The sequence below is a fragment of the Hylobates moloch genome, unplaced genomic scaffold (assembly GCF_009828535.3).
Source record: "Hylobates moloch isolate HMO894 unplaced genomic scaffold, HMol_V3 SCAFFOLD_15, whole genome shotgun sequence".
NCBI classification, from domain to species: Eukaryota; Metazoa; Chordata; class Mammalia; order Primates; family Hylobatidae; genus Hylobates; species Hylobates moloch.
The window spans coordinates 526,089-544,523 of NW_026652290.1; the positions used below are offsets into that span (position 1 = coordinate 526,089).

The 18,435-nt window shown below is 52.5% G+C and overlaps 1 protein-coding gene across 1 annotated transcript in view; it reads left to right on the forward strand.

The window, feature by feature from the left end:
- Positions 1-265: 265 nt before the first annotated feature.
- RAB40B (RAB40B, member RAS oncogene family) overlaps positions 266-18,435 on the forward strand; it is a 46,036-nt gene continuing 27,866 nt past the window's right edge. Inside the window, exon 1 of the mRNA XM_032177372.2 lies at positions 266-509. Within this exon, the coding sequence (XP_032033263.1) occupies positions 368-509 (142 nt within the window). The 5' untranslated portion in view covers positions 266-367. The remainder of the gene's footprint in view (positions 510-18,435) is intronic.

The window sequence follows — 18,435 nt, forward strand, 5'->3', positions numbered from 1 at the left end:
CCATTGGCTGCGGGAGCAGAGTCCCCGCCTCCTGCTTGTTCTGGCTCCGCCCCTGCGCCGTCTCCGGGCCACCATTGGCTGCGGCGACAGCGTCCTTTCAGGAGGGGCGGGGGGGCGTTAGCCCGAAGGCGGTGACGAGAGTAAGATGGACGGACAACCACGCCAATGAAAGCGCGCAGCTGCCCTAGCAACTGCGGTCCACCAATGGCGGGGCCGGGCGGGGCTGCGCGCTGTCAGCGCTGGGCGGCGGGGCGGGGCCGGCGGAGAGCAAGGATTCGGGGCCCGCGCGGCGTCTCTGGGGGCCGGGCCACCGCCTCTGCGCTCAGCCCCGCAGGCCGGGCATGGGTGGGGGCGCCGGGCCGGCACGATGAGCGCCCTGGGCAGCCCGGTCCGGGCCTACGACTTTCTGCTCAAGTTCCTGCTGGTGGGCGACAGCGACGTGGGCAAGGGCGAGATCCTGGCGAGCCTGCAGGACGGCGCGGCCGAGTCCCCGTACGGCCACCCGGCGGGTGAGCCCGGGCGGAGGGCGCGCCGGGGTGCGGGCGCGGGGCCGGGGAGGGGCGCGGGGCTGGGGAGGGGGTCCAGGTCCGGGGGCGCGAGACCGGGCAGGGGTCGAGAAGAGGCCGGGGCGCGTGGCCGGGAGGGTAGGAGTCCGGGTCCGGGGGCGCGGGGCTGAGGAGGAGCGCGGTTGGCGGGCGGGCCTTTCTCCGCCCGGCCCCGGCCCTCGTGCGGCGGCGTCCCTGTTGCACCCCCGGTTCCGCTCGAGGCCCCCGCGGCGCAGTGTCCATCCTTCTCCGCAGTCTGCGCGCAGCGGGAGCCCGCGGCTGGGCCGGGCGCTGGGCTCCTCCCGACCTGGGGCCGCCGCTGTGGGGACCCGGGGAGGACTCGAGTCCGCACGTGCGCTTTCGGCCGCGGGGTCAGGAGGGGCGGGAGGGGACGCGAGCTCCGGGGTGCCTGGGGCGGAGCGCGGCGAGCAGGCGCCAAGGTGCTGGGTCTGCGCCTGGGTCGGAGGGGAGGGGAGACCAGGGTCCGGTCCCGAGGCCAGGGGTCCCGCGTGTCTGGGGGAGAGGAAGGAGCGCAGGTGACTCGCGTGCGGAAGAGGGGACCCCCCACGACAGCGGTCGGAGAGGGGGTTCCAGGGCGAGGGGAGGCCGGAGCGCCCAGAGCTCCCAGGCGGGCAGCCCCGGGATCCCCCAAGTTTGAGGCTTGAAAGCCGGCGCCCGGCGAGGGGGTGGACGGCTCCGGGGAAAGAAAGGCGGGGGCAGGAGCCCAGGAGAAGGGGGAACGCGCAGAGGCGAACACCTCGGCTGGGAGTGAGGAGCAGGCAGGGCCTTCACCCACCCGCATCCCTGGAACAGCTTGGACGAGGCCGACCCTGAGGCTGTGGAAGGAGCCCCGCCTGTGCCCACCTTCCTGCCACGCCTCGGGGCTGAACCCACACTTCCAACAGAGACCCGCTCTGGGTCTTGGGCGGAGGAGGGCAGCCGGGCGTAGAGAGGGAGTCTTGGTGGGAAGGACCTGTCCGCTCTGGGGGCCTGGGAAGGGTCTGGGAAGCCCCAGGTCCAGGGGCCTGCCAGAGACGAACTTTGCGGGAGAGGGTGGGAGGAAGCGGGATCTGAGGCTGCCCGGTAGAGGGTGCAGGCTATCCCCTAAGGGCAGCTCCAGGCAGGCGGCGTGGGGACCAAGGGACTGTGGCACGGCTGGAGGGGGTGGCCTGAGACTGTGGAGCGTGGGATGGGACTCAGGTGCCTGGCCACACCTCAGCTTAGGGGAGGGGGTGAGGAATGGGCAGAGTTTGGGGGAGCAGCTGAGATGGGCTTGGGCTCACGACCAGCACCCGGAGGCCTCCTTAAACTGCAGCACGCGGGGGAGTCTCTGGCAGCCGGTGGGTGCAGAGTGTGCTCCGTGGGGCAGGAGGGGAGCCTGCGTCTCTACCTGTCCCCAGACGCTGCTGCCCCCGCATGTCCTACCCCCCTCCCCGCTCGGTGGCAGGTCTCTAGGACCGTGGTATCCAGTAGGATGCCATGAGCCACGTGTGGCTGTGGAATTGTAATTAGAAGGAAAGAAAACAAAAAGCTTCCATTAGTCGCATTTCTAGATAGTTCGGATATCGCTGTGGCAAAGTCCGAGGGCCAGTGCTGCCCTGGAGACTGAGCGCCTGGAGGACAAGGCTTTGTCCGCACGGTGCCGTCGGGGTCTGGGCTCAGTGAGGGATGAACCCCGCCAGAACTACAGGAAAAGCACCCAACAACGTGTACGCCCAGACGAATGTGGCGCTTTAAGAGCTGTGTGCGTTGTGGGGGAGCAGACGGTTGACAGTGTTGAGTTTGATTGAAGGTGAGTGCCGTGGGGCGTGTGTGAGAAGGGCCACGCACAGAATGTTTGTGAAACTTCCTTCTGGTTGGTTTGAACGGAGGCTCAGGGATGCTTCTGCTGCATGACTTTTGGTTGCTACATGCTGAACTGAGGACGACCCAAAACAATGGACCAATGCTTTGTAATAAAGGCTTTTCCTTGACACGGAGGGAGGATTTAGGCTAAAAATACACCTCCCACCGGGCCGGGGGCGGTGGCTCACACCTGTAATCCCAGCTTTGGGAGGCCAAGGTGGGCGGATCACCTGAGGTCAGGGGTTGGAGACCAGCCTCATCAACATGGAGAAACCCTGTCTCTATTATAAATACAAAATTAGCCAAGCATGGTGTCACATGCCTGTAATCCCAGCTACTCGGGAGGCTGAGGCAGGAGAATTGCTTGAACCCGGGAGGCGGAGGTTGCAGTGAGCCGAGATCGCACCATTGTACTCCAGCCTGGGCAACGAGAGCGAAACTCTGTCTTAAAAAAAAAAAAAAAAAAAAAAATCCCATCAAGAGCTTTGTTGTCTACTTGGCCTGAGCTGCTGTAGAAAAAACTGATATCACGGGTGTACCCTTGCAGGTTTTTGATTTACCAAATATTTGTTTTGGAGTTAAGAAAAAATATTCTGAAAAATAGTAAGAAGTTGAGATCATTATGTTTTGTTTTTGATTTTTTCAGAGACAGGGTCTTCTTTGCCGCCCAGGCTGGAGTGCAGTGGTGTGATTGCAGATCACTACAGCCTTGACCCTCCTGGGTTCAAGCCATCCACCTGTCTTGGCCTCCCCAAATGCTGAGATTATAGGCCTGAGCCACAGCACCTGGCCATGTTTTTTTCTTTTTTAATGACACATTTCACTGAGAAACAGTATAGGTGCTTGTTATTGAAAGGTGAGGGCAGCCGGGCGCGGTGGCTCACGGCTGTAATCCCAGCACTTGGGGAGGCCGAGGTGGGCGGGTCATGAGGTCAGGAGTTTGAGACCAGCCTGGCCAACATAGCGAAACCCTATCTCTACTAAAAATACAAAAATTAGCTGGGCGTGGTGCCGTGCGCCTGTAATCCCAGCTACTCGGGAGGCTGAGGCAGGAGAATCGCTGGAACCCAGGAGGTGGAGGGTGAAGTGAGCTGAGATCGCACCATTACACTCCAGCCCAGCGACAGAGTGAGACTCCGTCTCAAAAAAAAGAAAAAAAAAGAAAAAAAGAAAAAAAGATGAGGGCATTCGTAACTCCATACTCCATTTCCCTCCACCCAATTCCTCCTGAGTTTTGTAGCCCAGGCTGTTATTTTTATGTTGTCCAGGTTTATAGCCGTTGCTTCTGTATTGTGGCTGTAGTGCCCGCAAGAATTTAGTATCAATTCAACATGTAAATACAGTCAGTGCTCACCAAAGTCCTTTCACCATTTCTCTGTTCACTGTGCGTTCCCTCTTAATCAGCTAGATTTCATTATCAGTTGTTTTTTCAGAAGGACTCGAGTATTTCCTGAGTGTTTTTTTGTGTCTGAGAATGTCTGCCCGTGGTCTTTATCTTTGAACAATATAGAGATATCTTGGCTGGGTATAATACTCTTAGATTTATTTTCTTCCCCAACACTTTGCAGCTGTCATTCCACCATCCCCTGGCTCACATGTGTTGCGGGGAAGCCTGAGGTCGGCTGATTTTTCCCCATGTGGAGGCTTGTCCTTCCCTTCATGAATTTCTGAGGAATTCTGAGGAATTCTTTCTTTTTGTCTCTTAGTTCTTCTGCTTAACCAGACCATGTCTCAGAGTTGAATGTTTTGTGTTAAACTTTTAGTATGCATGTACTCTTTGAGTTTCCAGATGTGTGTGTGTGTGTGTGTGTGTGTGTGTGTGTGTGTGTTCTTAGACGGAGTCTCAATCTATTGCCCAGGCTGGAGTGCAGTAGTGTGATCTCAGCTCACTGCAACCTCCACCTCCCAGGTTCAAGTGATTCTCCTGCTTCAACCTCACAGGTAGCTGGGATTACAGGTGCCGCCACCACGCTGGGCTAATTTGTTTTTGTATTTTTAGTAGAGATGGGGTTTCGGCCGGGCACAGTGGCTCACGCCTGTAATCCCAGCACTTTGAGAGGCCGAGGCGGGCTGATCACGAGGTCAGGAGATTGAGACCATCCTGGCTAACATGGTGAAACCCTGTCTCTACTAAAAACACACACAAAAAATTAGCCGGGCGCAGTGGTGGGTGCCTGTAGTCCCAGCTACTCGGGAGGCTGAGGCAGGAGAATGGCGTGAACCCGGGAGGCGGAGCTTGCAGTGAGCCGAGATCGCGCCACTGCACTCCAGGCTGGGTGACAGAGTGAAACTCCGTCTCAAAAAAAAGTAGAGATGGGGTTTCGCCATGTTGGCCAGGGTGGTCTCGAACTCCTAACCTCAGGTGATCTGTCCAGCTCAGCCTCCCAAAGTGCTGGGATTACAGGTGTGAGCTACAGTGCGCAGCCTGAATTTTTCTGATTATCTTATGCCTTTCCTATTTGTTGGTAATTTTGATTTCAGTAAACTGTTCTAGCTGTTTGACATTATTTTCGTCTCCTAATTTTCTCTTAGTTTTGGAGTTTTCCTTTTTTTTTTTTTTTTGAGTTGGAGTCTCGCTCTGTTGCCCAGGCTGGAATGCAGTGGTGCGATCTCAGCTCACTGCAACCTCTGCCTCCCAGGTTCCAGCGATTCTCCTGTCTCAGCCTCCCAAGTAGCTGGGCCTACAGGTGTGCACCACCACGCCTGGCTAATTTTTGTATTTTTAGTAGAGACGGGGTTTCACTTTGTTAGCCAGGATGGTCTGGAATTCCTGACCTCAGGGGATCTGCCTGCCTCAGCCTCCCAAAGTGCTGGAATTACAGGCGTGAGCCACCGCGCCTGGCCTATGTGCACTTTTGTGACTGTGTCTCGCCCTTGTTATGTGAATGAGACTCTCCCATGTTGTGTGAGGCTGTGGGGTGTTAATTCTCATGGTGTGTGACATCCCTTTTGTGACTGTACCATGATTTATTCTCCATCCTGTGGGTGACGGGCATTTGGGTGGTGTCAGGTTTCTGACTATTATGGCTTGTTCTGCCATGAACATTCCTGGAACACATCCTTTGCATTTCTGTTGAAAGTTACCTATGGGTGTGAATCGCTGGGTATCAGGCACGCAAATGTCTGCACAGATTTCCCTGTAGCAGATTCTCCCAAAGCACTTTTCCCTTTGTGCTCCCACCAGCGAAGCCAGAGGCCCCAGCTGTGTCACCTTCCCTCCCAGCACGGGGCTGTCTCTGACCTTCTGTGGTGTGTAGTTTGCCTTTGCATTTCTCTGATGACTAATTGAGCACCTTTTCATACATCTATGCGAAATTCCTCTTTTGAAAAATGCCCAAGTCGGCCGGGTCTGGTGGCTCACACCTGCAATTCCAGCACTTTCAGAGGCCGAGGCGGGTGGATCACCAGAGGTCAGGAGTTCGAGACCAGCCTGGCTAACTTGGTGAAACCCTGTCTCTACTAAAAATACAAAAAAAATTAGTCAGGTGTGGTGGCAGGTACCTGTAGTCCCAGCTACTCAGGAGACTGAGGCAGGAGAAGCACTTGAACCCGGGAGGCAGAGGTTGCAGTGAGCTGAGATCACACCACTGCACACCAGCCTGGGCAACAGAGTGAGACTCTGTCTCCAAAAAAAGAAAGAGAACAAAGAAAAATGCCCAAGTCTCATGTCTGTTTTTTCATTTAGGTTGAATTTCTTTCAATGATCGCTAGGGGTGTTTAAAATATAGATTCTGGCTGTGAGTCCTTTGTCGGCTGTGTGATCCTGGATAGCTGCTCTCATCTGCACGTTACCTTTCCACTCCTTTAATAGTATTTTTGGATGAACAGAAGCTCATAATTTTAACATAATCCAAATTATCAGTGTTTTGTGGTTAGGACTTTGAGTCCTGTTTAACAAATCTTTGCTGCTCCCAGATAAAAAAAATGTTCTCTGCAAGCATCGTTTTACCTTTGACATGAATGGCTGCCTCCAGCTGGGGTGAGGCCTGAGGCAGGGATCAAGATGCACTTTTTTCAGCTGGATGCCCCCCACCCCCACCCCGCATTGCACGGCCACCGTTGTCCCAGCCCGGAGCCCGCTTGTGGGTCTGCGTCTGCACCGTTGGCCCGCCTGTCTCTCGTGTATGCCCCGGGTCAGACTCTGTCTTCTGTGGATGGACATGCCCTGTGCTGGCCGGGGCAGTCAGATGCATCTTGTCCTTGCTCAGGCAGCTGTGCCCAGGTGTTCCCTTTGCTCTGAAACAGTCAGCGAGGCCTGGATTCTCCCTCCCGGGCATTTGTCTGTAGTTGGAGGGCGGAGTTCTTGGATCTTGGACCCTGTCGGTAACCTGAGTCCACAGACTATGCGGACCCCACTGCTCTGCCTGTCACCTGAGTCCATGGACCGTGCGGACACCACTGCTCTGACTGTCACCTGAGTCCACGGACCGTGCGGACCCCACTGCTCTGCCGGTTACCCTGGGAAGTGTCTTCTGTTCTGCAGCACACCTCACACACACTGGTACCCCTGGTTCCTGGTGGCCTGGACCCCGTTTCCGTCTGGCAGCTGGGTCCCCAGTTCAGGCTCTTTCCCCTTGAAAGTTCCATTTCTGTCCAGGCAGGGGTAGAAGGAAGGCGTCACCAGGATGGCCCAGGATACGGTCGGGGCACAGCAGGGCCCTGCCTTTCTGCCACCCCAACTGGCGTCTCCAACACCAGATTGTGACCCTTCTCTGAGTGCTGAGTTTTCTGCGTTTTGCACATTTTTTGTTTGTTTGTTTTTTGAGACGGAGTCTCGCTCTGTCGCCCAGGCTGGAGTGCAATGGTGCCACATCAGCTCACTGCAACCTCTGCCTCCTGGGTTCAAGTGATTCTCCTGCCTCAGCCTCCCGAGTAGCTGGGATTACAGGTGTACCATGCCCAGCTAATTTTTGTATTTTTAGTAGAGACGGGGGTTTCACCATGTTGGTCAGTCTGGTCTCGAACTCCTGACCTCAGGCAATCCTCCCGCCTTGGCCTCCCGAGTAGCTGGGATTACAGGCGTGAGCCACCGCGCCTGGCCTTTTGCACATGTTTATTAGTGACAGGGAGGGAGGTGGATTAACTACACCAGATGCCACCACCTCTTGCCTCCCACCCTTTTCCCCAGCATGAGGGCTTCATTGTCTTCTGCAATCCTTTCTCCTGGCTGTTTCTTCAGTGTCCTTTTCCCAGCATGAAAGTCCCATTGTTCTTCCTTTGTTTCATTTTTGCTAAGAGCTAATAATAATAACCCTCACTTACTGAGAGGGGAATCATCTTGAGAGAGGTTATATTGTGAGGCCCAGAAAGGGTGAGCCACTCCCTCAAGACTGCACGGTGTGTGGACACACCAGGGTGCAGGTGCAGGGCCTGGCCCTCCCCTCTGTTTCCAATGTTTAATGTTGGGAGAAGGCTCCACTGAGGCAGCTTTTCTTCCCAGACAGGAGCATCAGAGCCTCCGTTACAGAAAGTGACACAGTTGCTGGGGTTTGCTCCTTCCTCTTTGCCTTGGACAGATCTTCCCCTGGACACACGTGCCCACTCCATGCTCCCCCGGGGCACACCTGCACACTCTGTCTCCCTCCAGTTCTGCAGATCTTCCCCTGGACACACGTGCACACTCTCTGCTCCCCGGGGTACACCTGCGCACTCCATCTCCCTCAGATTCTGCAGATCTTCCCCTGGACACACGTGCACACTCTGCTCCCCGGGAACAAGTGTGCATACTCCATCTCCCTCCGATTCTGCTGATCTTTCCCTGGACACGTGTGCACACTCTCTGCTCCCCGAGACACACGTGCACACTCCGTGCTCCCTCCAGTTCTGCAGATCTTTCCCTGGACACGTGTGCACACTCTCTGCTCCCCGGGACACACGTGCACACGCCGTGCTCCCTCCAGTTCTGCAGATCTTCCCCTGGACACGTGTGCACACTCTCTGCTCCCCGGGAACACACGTGCACACTCCGTGCTCCCTCTGATTCTGCAGACAGGTGGATTTGCCGTTTGATATAGCTACTCTTCTGGTTTCCCTTGGCAACCACCTCGAGATTTAAAACACGATTTATAAAGTCATCACTTTCAAGTTTGAACTGAAAGTCAAATCATATTTTATCCTGCTTCTTTATAGTGCAATCCTTAAGGAGGGGATGGTTTTCTACTTTTTTTTTTTTTTTTTTTGATGAAGTTTTGCTCTGTCACCCAGGCTGGAGTGCAGTGGCACGATCTCGGTTCACTGCAACCTCTGCCTCCTGGGTTCAAGCGATTCTCCTGCCTCAGCCTCCTGAGTAGCTGGGATTACAGGCGCCCACCACCACGTCCAGCTAATTTTTTGTATTTTTAATGGAGACGGGGTTTCACCATCTTGGCCAGGCTGATCTTGAACTCCTGACCTCGTGATCCACCCGCCTTGGCCTCCGAAAGTGCTGGGATTACAGGTGTGAGCCACCGTGCCTGGCCAGTTTTCTACTTCTTTACCTCCTGCGGTACCACTTGTGAGCAAATTAATTTTTAAAATACACTGCATTTTAAAAATTGCATCATAAATGTTTCTACGCATTTGAAAATAACACCATTGCATTGTATCAAGTTTTCCCATTAGAAGCCCTCAATTCGGCCCCACCTCGCCTGTGTCCTGCAGGGTCCTCTCCCCGCCCTCATGACCATCCTTTAGCTTGACCTGTTACTTCTGTAACCCCAGCCCCAGGTGAACCTGATTTCCAGTGACAGGCTGGGAGAGGCTCAAAACAAGCCAGCCAGGTTTCTCCAGGCAGAGAGAGGGTCAGCTCTGGGGGCTGGCGGCCCACCCATCGCCCCTGAGTCCCCTGTCACCAAGCTGTCCACCAGTCTGGCACCAGGCACCGCCGTGGTGCACAGTGGATGCAACTGGAGCAGGCAGACCCGCAGTCCTGCCTCATCCTGCCAGCCGTTCCTGCTCACCGCTCTTCCTGCCCCAGGAGTGCAGGCTGTTCCACGCTGGGTGCATTTGGAGTGAAGAGAGCGGCAAGGGGCGTCAGAGGCAACAGTGGAATCAGCTGGTATGTGCTGGCTGTGGGTACTGTTCACATTCAGAGATGTTTTTTTTTTTTCTTTTGAAACGGAGTCTCCCTCTGTCGCCCAGGCTGGAGTGCAGTGGCGCGATCTCGGCTCACTGCAAGCTCCGCCTCCCGGGTTCACGCCATTCTCCTGCCTCAGCCTCCCGAGTAGCTGGGACTACAGGTGCCCGCCACCACGCCTGGCTAATTTTTTTAAATATTTTTAATAGAGACGGGGTTTCACCGTGTTAGCCAGGATGGTCTTGATCTCCTGACCTCGTGATCCACCTGCCTCGGCCTCCCAAAGTGCTGGGATTACAGGCGTGAGCCACCGCGCCCGGCCCACATTCAGAGATGTTTTTAACCTTTATTTTAAACTTTATTCCCAGGATTCTTCAGCTTAATTAGCTCTATACACACAAAAACCTGAAGAGAGCAACAGCATCCAAAGGGCTTTGGTCTCGAATCTGACCTCAGGAACTACTGCCTTGGCCTCCAAAATGTGGTTACAGGCTGACCACCAGGCCCAAAAAAAATTTTTTGAGACGGAGTCTCGCTTTGTCGCCCAGCTGGAGTGCTGTGGTGTGTTCTCAGCTCACTGCACCCTCCGCCTCCCGGGTTCAAGCACTTCTCCTGCCTCAGCCTCCTGAGTAGCTGGGATTACAGGCGCCTGCCACCACGCCTGGCTAATTTTTTGGTATTTTTAATAGAGACAGGGTTTCGCCATGTTGGTCAGGCTGATGTCGAACACCTGACCTCGTGGTCTACCCATCTCGGCCTCCCAAAGTGCTGGGATTACAGGCGTGAGCTACTGCGCCCGGCCCAAAACAGTTTTTAAAAGTGGTCATTGAGGGCCAGGCATGGTGGCTCACACCTGTAATCCTAGCACTTTGGGATCGCTTGAGCTCAGGAGTTCAGACCAGCCTGGGAAACATAGGGAAACCTCGTCTCTACAGAAAGTTTAAAAATTAGCTGGGCGTGATGGTGACTTAGTGTATTTTGGGCCCTAACTGGCAGAGAAAAAGGATGGACTGATGGACGCTCAGCACCATGAAACAACTTTCAGGGATGCAAAGTCTTTTTTGAAACTGGGTCTGGCTTATTGCCCAGGCTGGAGTGCAGTGGTGCAATCACAGCTTAATGGAGCTTTGACCTCCTGGGCTCAAGCAGTCCTCTCACCTCAGCCCCCCAGTTGGCTGGGACTATAGGTGCATGCCACCATGCCCGGCTAATTATTTTATTTTTAGTAGAGAGAGGGTCTTGCTATGCCGCCCAGGCTTGTCTTGAATTTCTGGGCTCAAGCGATCCTCCTGCCTCGGCTTCCCAAAGTGTTGAGATTACAGGCATGAGCCACCGCGCCTGGCTGGGGGCGTAAAGTCTTGGAGGCACCTGCCCTGCGTGGTCGGCAGCCAGTCAGGAGCGCTGGTTATCCAGGAACCCTGTGCTTGACTTCTCAGTCTCTCCGAGGATGCCAGCACCTCTCACAGAAGCTGGCGGCCATGTCCTGGAGAGAGAGCCCCAGAAAGCTGTCAGTGGAGAACAACGAGGCGACTGTAACAGATCTTGGGGTTTTCTCAGCTAGGAATGAGCCTCAGGCTGTTTTTACTTTATGTGGGTTACGTATCCCAACCTCTGGCAGCTAATAATTAATTAATTACCCTCCCCCAAATGTGACTCAGCGAAGTTTGCTCATGAATTGAATCAACTGGTGTGTTATTTATCTTTGTGACTCGTGATAGGACTGGCATTTTGTTTGACTAAAAATAAAAGCAAAAACAAGTTTACAGAGGCGTAAATATGCATATTAAACTCTAGTGACCCTAATACATGAGGGCCAGAAGTTATTATCTTAACAGGAGAGAGTAAATAGATAAGTATGAAGAGGATGAAATTTTCTCTTAGATTAATAAAATCCATCTGGAAATAAAGTCTGTTTCTTCCAGCTCAGGATGCCGTGTATGTTTGAGGGGAGAATGCTGTGGTACACTCACGGGCTCAAATCGCGTCATGTTGGTTTGACGTTGGAGAGACACAGAGGCCAGCGTCATCAGATCTGGGCATCATCGGGGGTGTGGGAGGGTCCCACAAACAAGAGTCTTCCATGCCCTTGACCTCTGACCATCCTTCCCCCCAGCACTGGACGGGAGGATCGTTGATACCCCTGACCTCTGAGCATCCTTCCCCCCAGCACTGGACGGGAGGGTCTTTGATACCCCTGACCTCTGAGCATCCTTCCCCCCAGCGCTGGACGGGAGGGTCTTTGATACCCCTGACCTCGCTGGATGGAAGGGTCTTTGATACCCATGACCTCTGAGCATCCTTCCCCCAGCACTGAACGGGAGGTTGTTGATACCCCTGACCTCTGAGCATCCTTTCCCCAGCGCTGGATGGGAGGGTCTTTGATACCCTGACCTCTGAGCATCCTTCCCCCCAGCACTGGACGGGAGGGTCTTTGATACCCCTGACCTCTGGACATCCTTCCCCCAACACTGGACGGGAGGGTCGCTGATACCCCAACCTCTGAGCATCTTCCCCCCAGCACTGGACGGGAGGGTCTTTGATACCCCTGACCTCTGAGCATCCTTCTCCCAGCACTGGACGGGAGGGTCTTTGATACCCCCTGACCTCTGACATGGGTCCTTCCCCCCAACATACCCCTGACCTCTGAGCATCCTTCTCCCCAGCACTGGACGGGAGGGTCTTTGATACCCCTGACCTCTGAGCATCCTTCCCCCCAGCACTGAACGGGAGGGTTGTTGATACCCCTGACCTCTGAGCATCCTTTCCCCCAGCGCTGGATGGGAGGGTCTTTGATACCCCTGACCTCTGAGCATCCTTCCCCCCAGCGCTGGACGGGAGGGTCTTTGATACCCCTGACCTCTGAGCATCCTTCCCCCCAGCGCTGGACGGGAGGGTCTTTGATACCCCTGACCTCTGAGCATCCTTCACCCCAGCGCTGGACGGGAGGGTTTTGATACCCCTGAGCTCTGAGCATCCTTCCCCCCAGTGCTGGATGGGAGGAGCATGGAGGAAGGTGGGGGCTCCAGAGCTGCCGAGTGAAGTGACTTTTGGACAAATTGAAACAGAGATTTACTCTCTCTCAGTTCTAGAGACCAGAATCCCAGAATGAAGGTGTTGCCTGGGCCATGCTCCCTCGGCAGGCTCTAAGCGGGGACCCTTCCTGACTCCCCCAGCTTCTGGGGTGCTGCTGGCAGCTCTCGGCATTCTGTGGCCTGTGGTAGCACCGTTCCAGTCCCTGCTGTCTGTCGTCACAGAGCCTTCTCTCCTGGGTGTCCGCAAATCTCTCTGTGCTTATAAGAACACTAGCCATTGGATTTAGGGCCCACCTAACTCATTTTGACCTCATCTTAAGTTGATTACATCTGAAAAGACCCTTGGCCAGGCGCAGTGGCTCATGCCTGTAATCCTAGCACTTTAGGAGGCTGAGGCAGGTGGATCACTTGAGGTCAGGGGTTCAAGACCAGCCTGGCCAACATGCCAAAATCCCATCTTTACTAAAAATACAAAAATTAGCTGGACGTGGTGGCAGGTGCCTGTAATCTCAGCTACTTAGGAGGCTGAGACAGGAGAATCACTTGAACCCGGGAGGCGGAGGTTTCAGTGAGCTGAGATCGTGCCACTGCACTCCAGTCTCCAGCCTGGATGACAGAGTGAGACTTTGTCTCAAAAAAAAAAAAAAGAAGGCTGGGTGCAGTGGTTCACGCCTGTAATCCCAGCACTTTGGGAGGCCAAAGTGGGTGGATCACGAGGTCAGCAGTTCGAGACCAGCCTGGCCAACATGGTGAAACCCCGTCTCTACTAAAAATACAAAAATTAGCTGGATGTGGTGGCGGGTGCCTATAATCCCAGCTACTTGGGAGACTGAGGCAGGAGAATCATTTGAATCCAGGAGGCAGAGGTTGCAGTGAGCTGAGATCGCACCATCGCACTCCAGCCTGGGTGACAGGGCGAGACTCCGTCTCAAAAAAAAAAAAAGAAGAAGAAATCCTGTTTCCAAATCAGGTCACATTCTGAAGTTCTGGGTGAATGTGAGCCTTTGGGGGACACTTCAACCCAGTATAGATAGATGGTGTAACCCGAGAGGACAGTTTCGTTCTCATGAAGGAAGTGCTGGGCACCCAGGGACCCTGTGGGTCCCCTCTTCTTAGAGCTTCAGCACTGGAGCCCCTGGCTCTGTTGGCTCCTGTTGACTGGGGCCCTGGAGGGGCCCCTAGGACCTGCCCCGGAGGCAGGCCGGGTGCCTGGGGCCCACCCCATCTGAGTGTTTTACTGCTGGGCTGTCTCCGTGGGACCCTATGGGCTATACAGCTCATTCTGCTGGTCATCTGTGCTCGGATGTGGAGCATTGAAGCTTTGTCCCTGTGTGCAGTGAAGGACTTGGTGACTCTAAGGGGGCCCCAGGAATCTGCATTTAGGTGCACGGCAACATTTGAGAACCACTGTGTGTGCTGTCTCTTTCCATGGTGTTTCTCCTCCTCCTCCCTCCCCATCCTCCTTTTGCCTTCTGTCTTCACTTCCCCTCCCCCTCCCTCCTCTCTCCCCCTCCCCATTCCTTTCCTCTCCTGCTTCCTCTCTGTTTTTATTGAGATATAGTTTACTTACAGTAAAATTTCTCCCTTCTTGACTTTTTTTTTATTATTCCTTTTTTGAGACAGAGTTTCACTCTTGTCACCCAGGCTAGAGTGCAATGGCGTGATCTCAGCTCACTACAACCCCTGCCTTTGGATTCAAGCAATTCTCTTGCCTCAGCCTCCTAAGTAGCTGGGATTATAGGTGCCTGCCACCACGCCCGGGTAATTTTTCTATTTTTAGTAGAGATGGAGTTTTGCCATATTGGCCAGGCTGGTCTCGAACTCCTGACCTCAGGTGATCCACCCACCTCGACCTCCCAGAGTTCTAGGATTACAGGCGTGGGCCACCGTGCCTGGCCCCTTCTTGAGTTTTGACAAAGACTTACAGTTGTGTGAGCACCATCACAGTCAAGATGGAGAACACCTCCACCATGCAGTAGTTTCCGCAGCCTCTTTGTAGGCAGCCCCTCCCCAACCCCAGCTCCTCAGCCTCCGATGTGCCTGCATCTCAGAGGCCTTTGAGCCTGGCTCCTGTCACTCAGCAGCCCTGAGCCTCTGAGGCTATCTGACTTGTCAGGTGCGCCAAGAGCTCATTGCTTTTGATTGTGGGACAGTAGAGAGGAACCACAGTCCATCACCCACCTGCCCTCTGGGGAGGGTTTGGGTGATTTCCAGCTTTTGGCAATCTATGAAGAAAGCCACTGTACATGTTTATGTACTCATTTTTGAGCGAACTTGTTTTTATTTCACTTGGGTAAATATCCAGGGGTGGAGTTGCTGGGTCATATGATAAATGAATGATTAACTTTCTAGGAAACTGCCAAACTGTTTTCCACACTGACCACACCGTTTGCATCCCTGTCAGCAGTGTGTGAGTGTTTTTCAATTGTCAACATTCTTTGGTTTTGTTTAAATGTTAGCCACTCATAGGTGTGCAGTGGTATCTCATTGTAATTTTTTTTTTTTTGAGACAGAGTCTCACTCTCTTGCCCAGGCTAGAAGTGCAATGGCGGGATCTCAGCTCACTACAACCCCTGCCTCCTGGGTTCAAGCGATTCTCCTGCCTCAGCCTCCCAAGTAGCTGGGATTTCAGGTGCACGCCACCACACCCAGCTAATTTTTGTATTTTTAGGAAAGACGGGGTTTCACCTTGTTAGCCAGGATGGTCTCAATCTCCTGACCTCATGATCTGCCTGCCTCGGTCTCATGCTGGGATTACAGGCATGAGTCACCATGCCCAGCCAGGTTTGTTTTTTAATATAGTGTGAGGTATAGATTGAGATTCGTTACTTTTGCACAGGGATGTCTAATTGTTCCAGCAGCATTTGTTGAAAAGACTATTCTTTATTGTATGGGCTTTGCACTTTGGTCAAACATCAATTGGCCATTTTTGTGTGGGCCTATTTCTAGACTCAATTCTGTTCCATTTTTCTATTCATGTATTTTTTATACCAGTACCATACTGTGTTGATTAAATATATAGTAAGTCTTGAGACTGAGGAGTCTTCCAACTTTGCTCTTTTGACTTTCCTTTTAAATGTTGGCTTTGTTGATTTCTACCAAAAAAAGTCCTGCTAGGATTTTTGATTGGGACTAAAACTATAGATCAATTGGGGAGACTTGTCATCTTAACAATACTGATTCTGTCAATCATGAACATGGTATTTCTCTCCATTTATTTAGGTCTTCTTTGATTCCTTTTATTAGTGGTTTGTAGGTTTTAGTATATAGATCTTGCACTTTTTTTTTAGATTTATACTCAAATATTTCATGGTTTGGGGGCTACTGTACCTAGTGCTATTTAATTTCAATTTCTGATGGTTTACTGCTAGTATTTAAAAATACAACTGTTTTTTTTTCATGTTGGCCTTGTATATCGTGATCTTACTAAATTCACTTATTAGTTCTAATAGCTTTCTTATTCGTTTTTGGAAAGGTGTATGTGTGTGCATGTGTGTGTGCCTGTGTGTGCATGCATGCATGCGTGTGTGTGTGTGTACAATGTCATCTGGTAATCGAGATGGTTTTAATCTGCATGCCTATTTTTTCTTTTTGTTGCCTTATTGCACTGGTTAGAAATTCCAAAATGATATTGAATTGGAGTGGTAAGAGTGGATATTTTCATGGGGAAAATATTTTCTCATTTTCATGGGGAAAGCGTTCTGTTTTTTACCATTAAGCAGAATGTTAGCTTTGAGGTTCTTTTTTTAAGATGCACTTTATCAGGTTAAGGGAGTTCCTTTCTATTCCTAGTTTGCTGAGAGCTTTTGTCATCAACAGGCATTGGATTTTGTCAAATGCTGCCTCACTGAGATCATATGGGTTTTTCTTTTTTGGTTTATTGACGTGATAAATTGCATTGATAGATTTTCAAAGGTTGAACCAACCTTGCATTCCTAGGATAATAGATTGCTGAATTTGGTATATTTTTTATGGATGGATTCATCTCTTTTACTTTACATTTTTACTTTTAATTTATTGTATAGTAAGTTATTTTAATGATTGGAATCACAGTGCTAGAGAAATCCCGCATCTGAACCCAGTTCTAGGTGGCTCCAAAGCCTCCACATAGGAAGGAGATGCTTTGCTGCAGGGTTGCTTGTCTCGAACTCAGGGCCTGGGTCGCTGGGTAAGGCTGTGCTCATCCAAGCAGAGGGGCTTTTTTCCCTACGCAGTGTCCAACTGCACTGGTTAACTACTGCTTCCTGTATTAGGAGACTTCTCCCATGCGGCTGCTTCTAACTGTTCAGAGGTACTACTCTTGTTTGCCTTTTTGTCTAGAAATGTAATATTTCCTACCATAGGTAAGTTATGTTCCCTAGGAGAGCCAGCAATCTTTGAGTTATATAAATTGATTTTTAGCCAAATCTTCACTAAGGAGTTGGGGGTGGGGAGCTCATTTACCAGTTACCTACCAAAAACTCATGTTTTTTGAGTTAATATATTACCACATGTAGTGTTTTGGCAACTGTGTTCAATGTATATGAAGCAGATATATTTGCCTTCATTTTTAGCTAATTTTCTCTCAAACATCATTTTCTTTTTTCTTTCTTTCTTTCCTTTTTTTTTTTTTTTTTTTTTGAGATGGAGTCTTGCTCTGTTGCCCAGGCTGGAGTGCAGTGGTGCAATCTCAGCTCACTGCAACCTGTGCCTCCCAGGTTCAAGTGATTCTTCTGCCTCAGCCTCCTGAGTAGCTGGGACTACAGGCGCACACCACCAAGCCCGGCTAATTTTTGTATTTTTAGTAGAGGCGGGGTTTCACCATGTTGGCCAGACTGGTCTCAAACCCCTGACCTTGTGATGCGCCTGCCTCAGCCTTCCAAAGTGCTGAGATTAAAGGCGTGAGCCACCGTGCCCGGCCCAGAAATAATATTTTAGAATTAAAACATTTGTATCAATATTTCATATGAAAAATGTTAAAATTACATATATCATTATATGTATTACTACTATGTAGAAAGAAAATCATATATGTACGTAAACAGTGAAATGAACTACACTGAAATATTAATCGTGGTTGTCCATGGGTGATAAGATTGTAGTGGTAAATATTTAGTGCCAAGCATGAATGACTTGATTTTAAATAAGCTTTTTCATATGCAATATTTTTTTTAACTTCAGAAGCAAAGAGTGTCAGGCAGCCTTGGTGGGGTGGCCTCCTGGAACCCTCCAGCCTTCAGCCAGGCCTTTGAGTTGAGAAGCTCACACATGTGGAGGAACTGCCATCCCGTCCCCTGAGTGGCCCCGCCCAGAGCCCACACCCCTCTTTGGCAGGTGGTGGCCATGGCGGGTGGGGCTCCTGCCTGCGACCCAGGGCCAGGGCAGGACTGGATCCTATGGCCGCTCCCCTGGGTGTATGGGAACCTAGGAGAGACCCAGGTCCTAGTGTTGGGTCCAAGGCTGCATGAGACCTCCGTGAGAGGGTCACTCCACCCTGAGAGCCCGAGCCCGCCTGAGTTGAGCCCTCGAACCCTGCCAGGCCTCCGGTCTGAGCAGGACGGGCCAGCCTGAGGACAGCTGCCCCCTTCTCTAAGGCCCTGGGAGTTGTGGTCACAAGATGTCCAGCCCCACAACCAGCCTCAGGGAATCCACCACTCTGATGGGTTGTGAGGGGAGCTCTGGGATCTGGCCCCTCTGTCCCTCCCAGAGCCACCGTGGCTGCCTCGATCCCCCTTCCCCAAGATGATGTCCTTCGTGAGCCTCCCACAACTGCGTTCACACTGCAGCCTGCTTGGGCAGCAGCTGCCACGTTCCAAGACACTGCTTCTGGGCCATGTTCCTTCGTGTTTCCAGGTGTCCTGTGGTGGTGACAGCTCAGTGGAGGCTGCCCCCTGCCCTGTTCTCGGGGGAGGTTGCCTCCTGCCCTGTGCTCAATGGAGGCTGGCCACTGTCCTGTGCTCGATGGAGGCTGGTCCCTGCC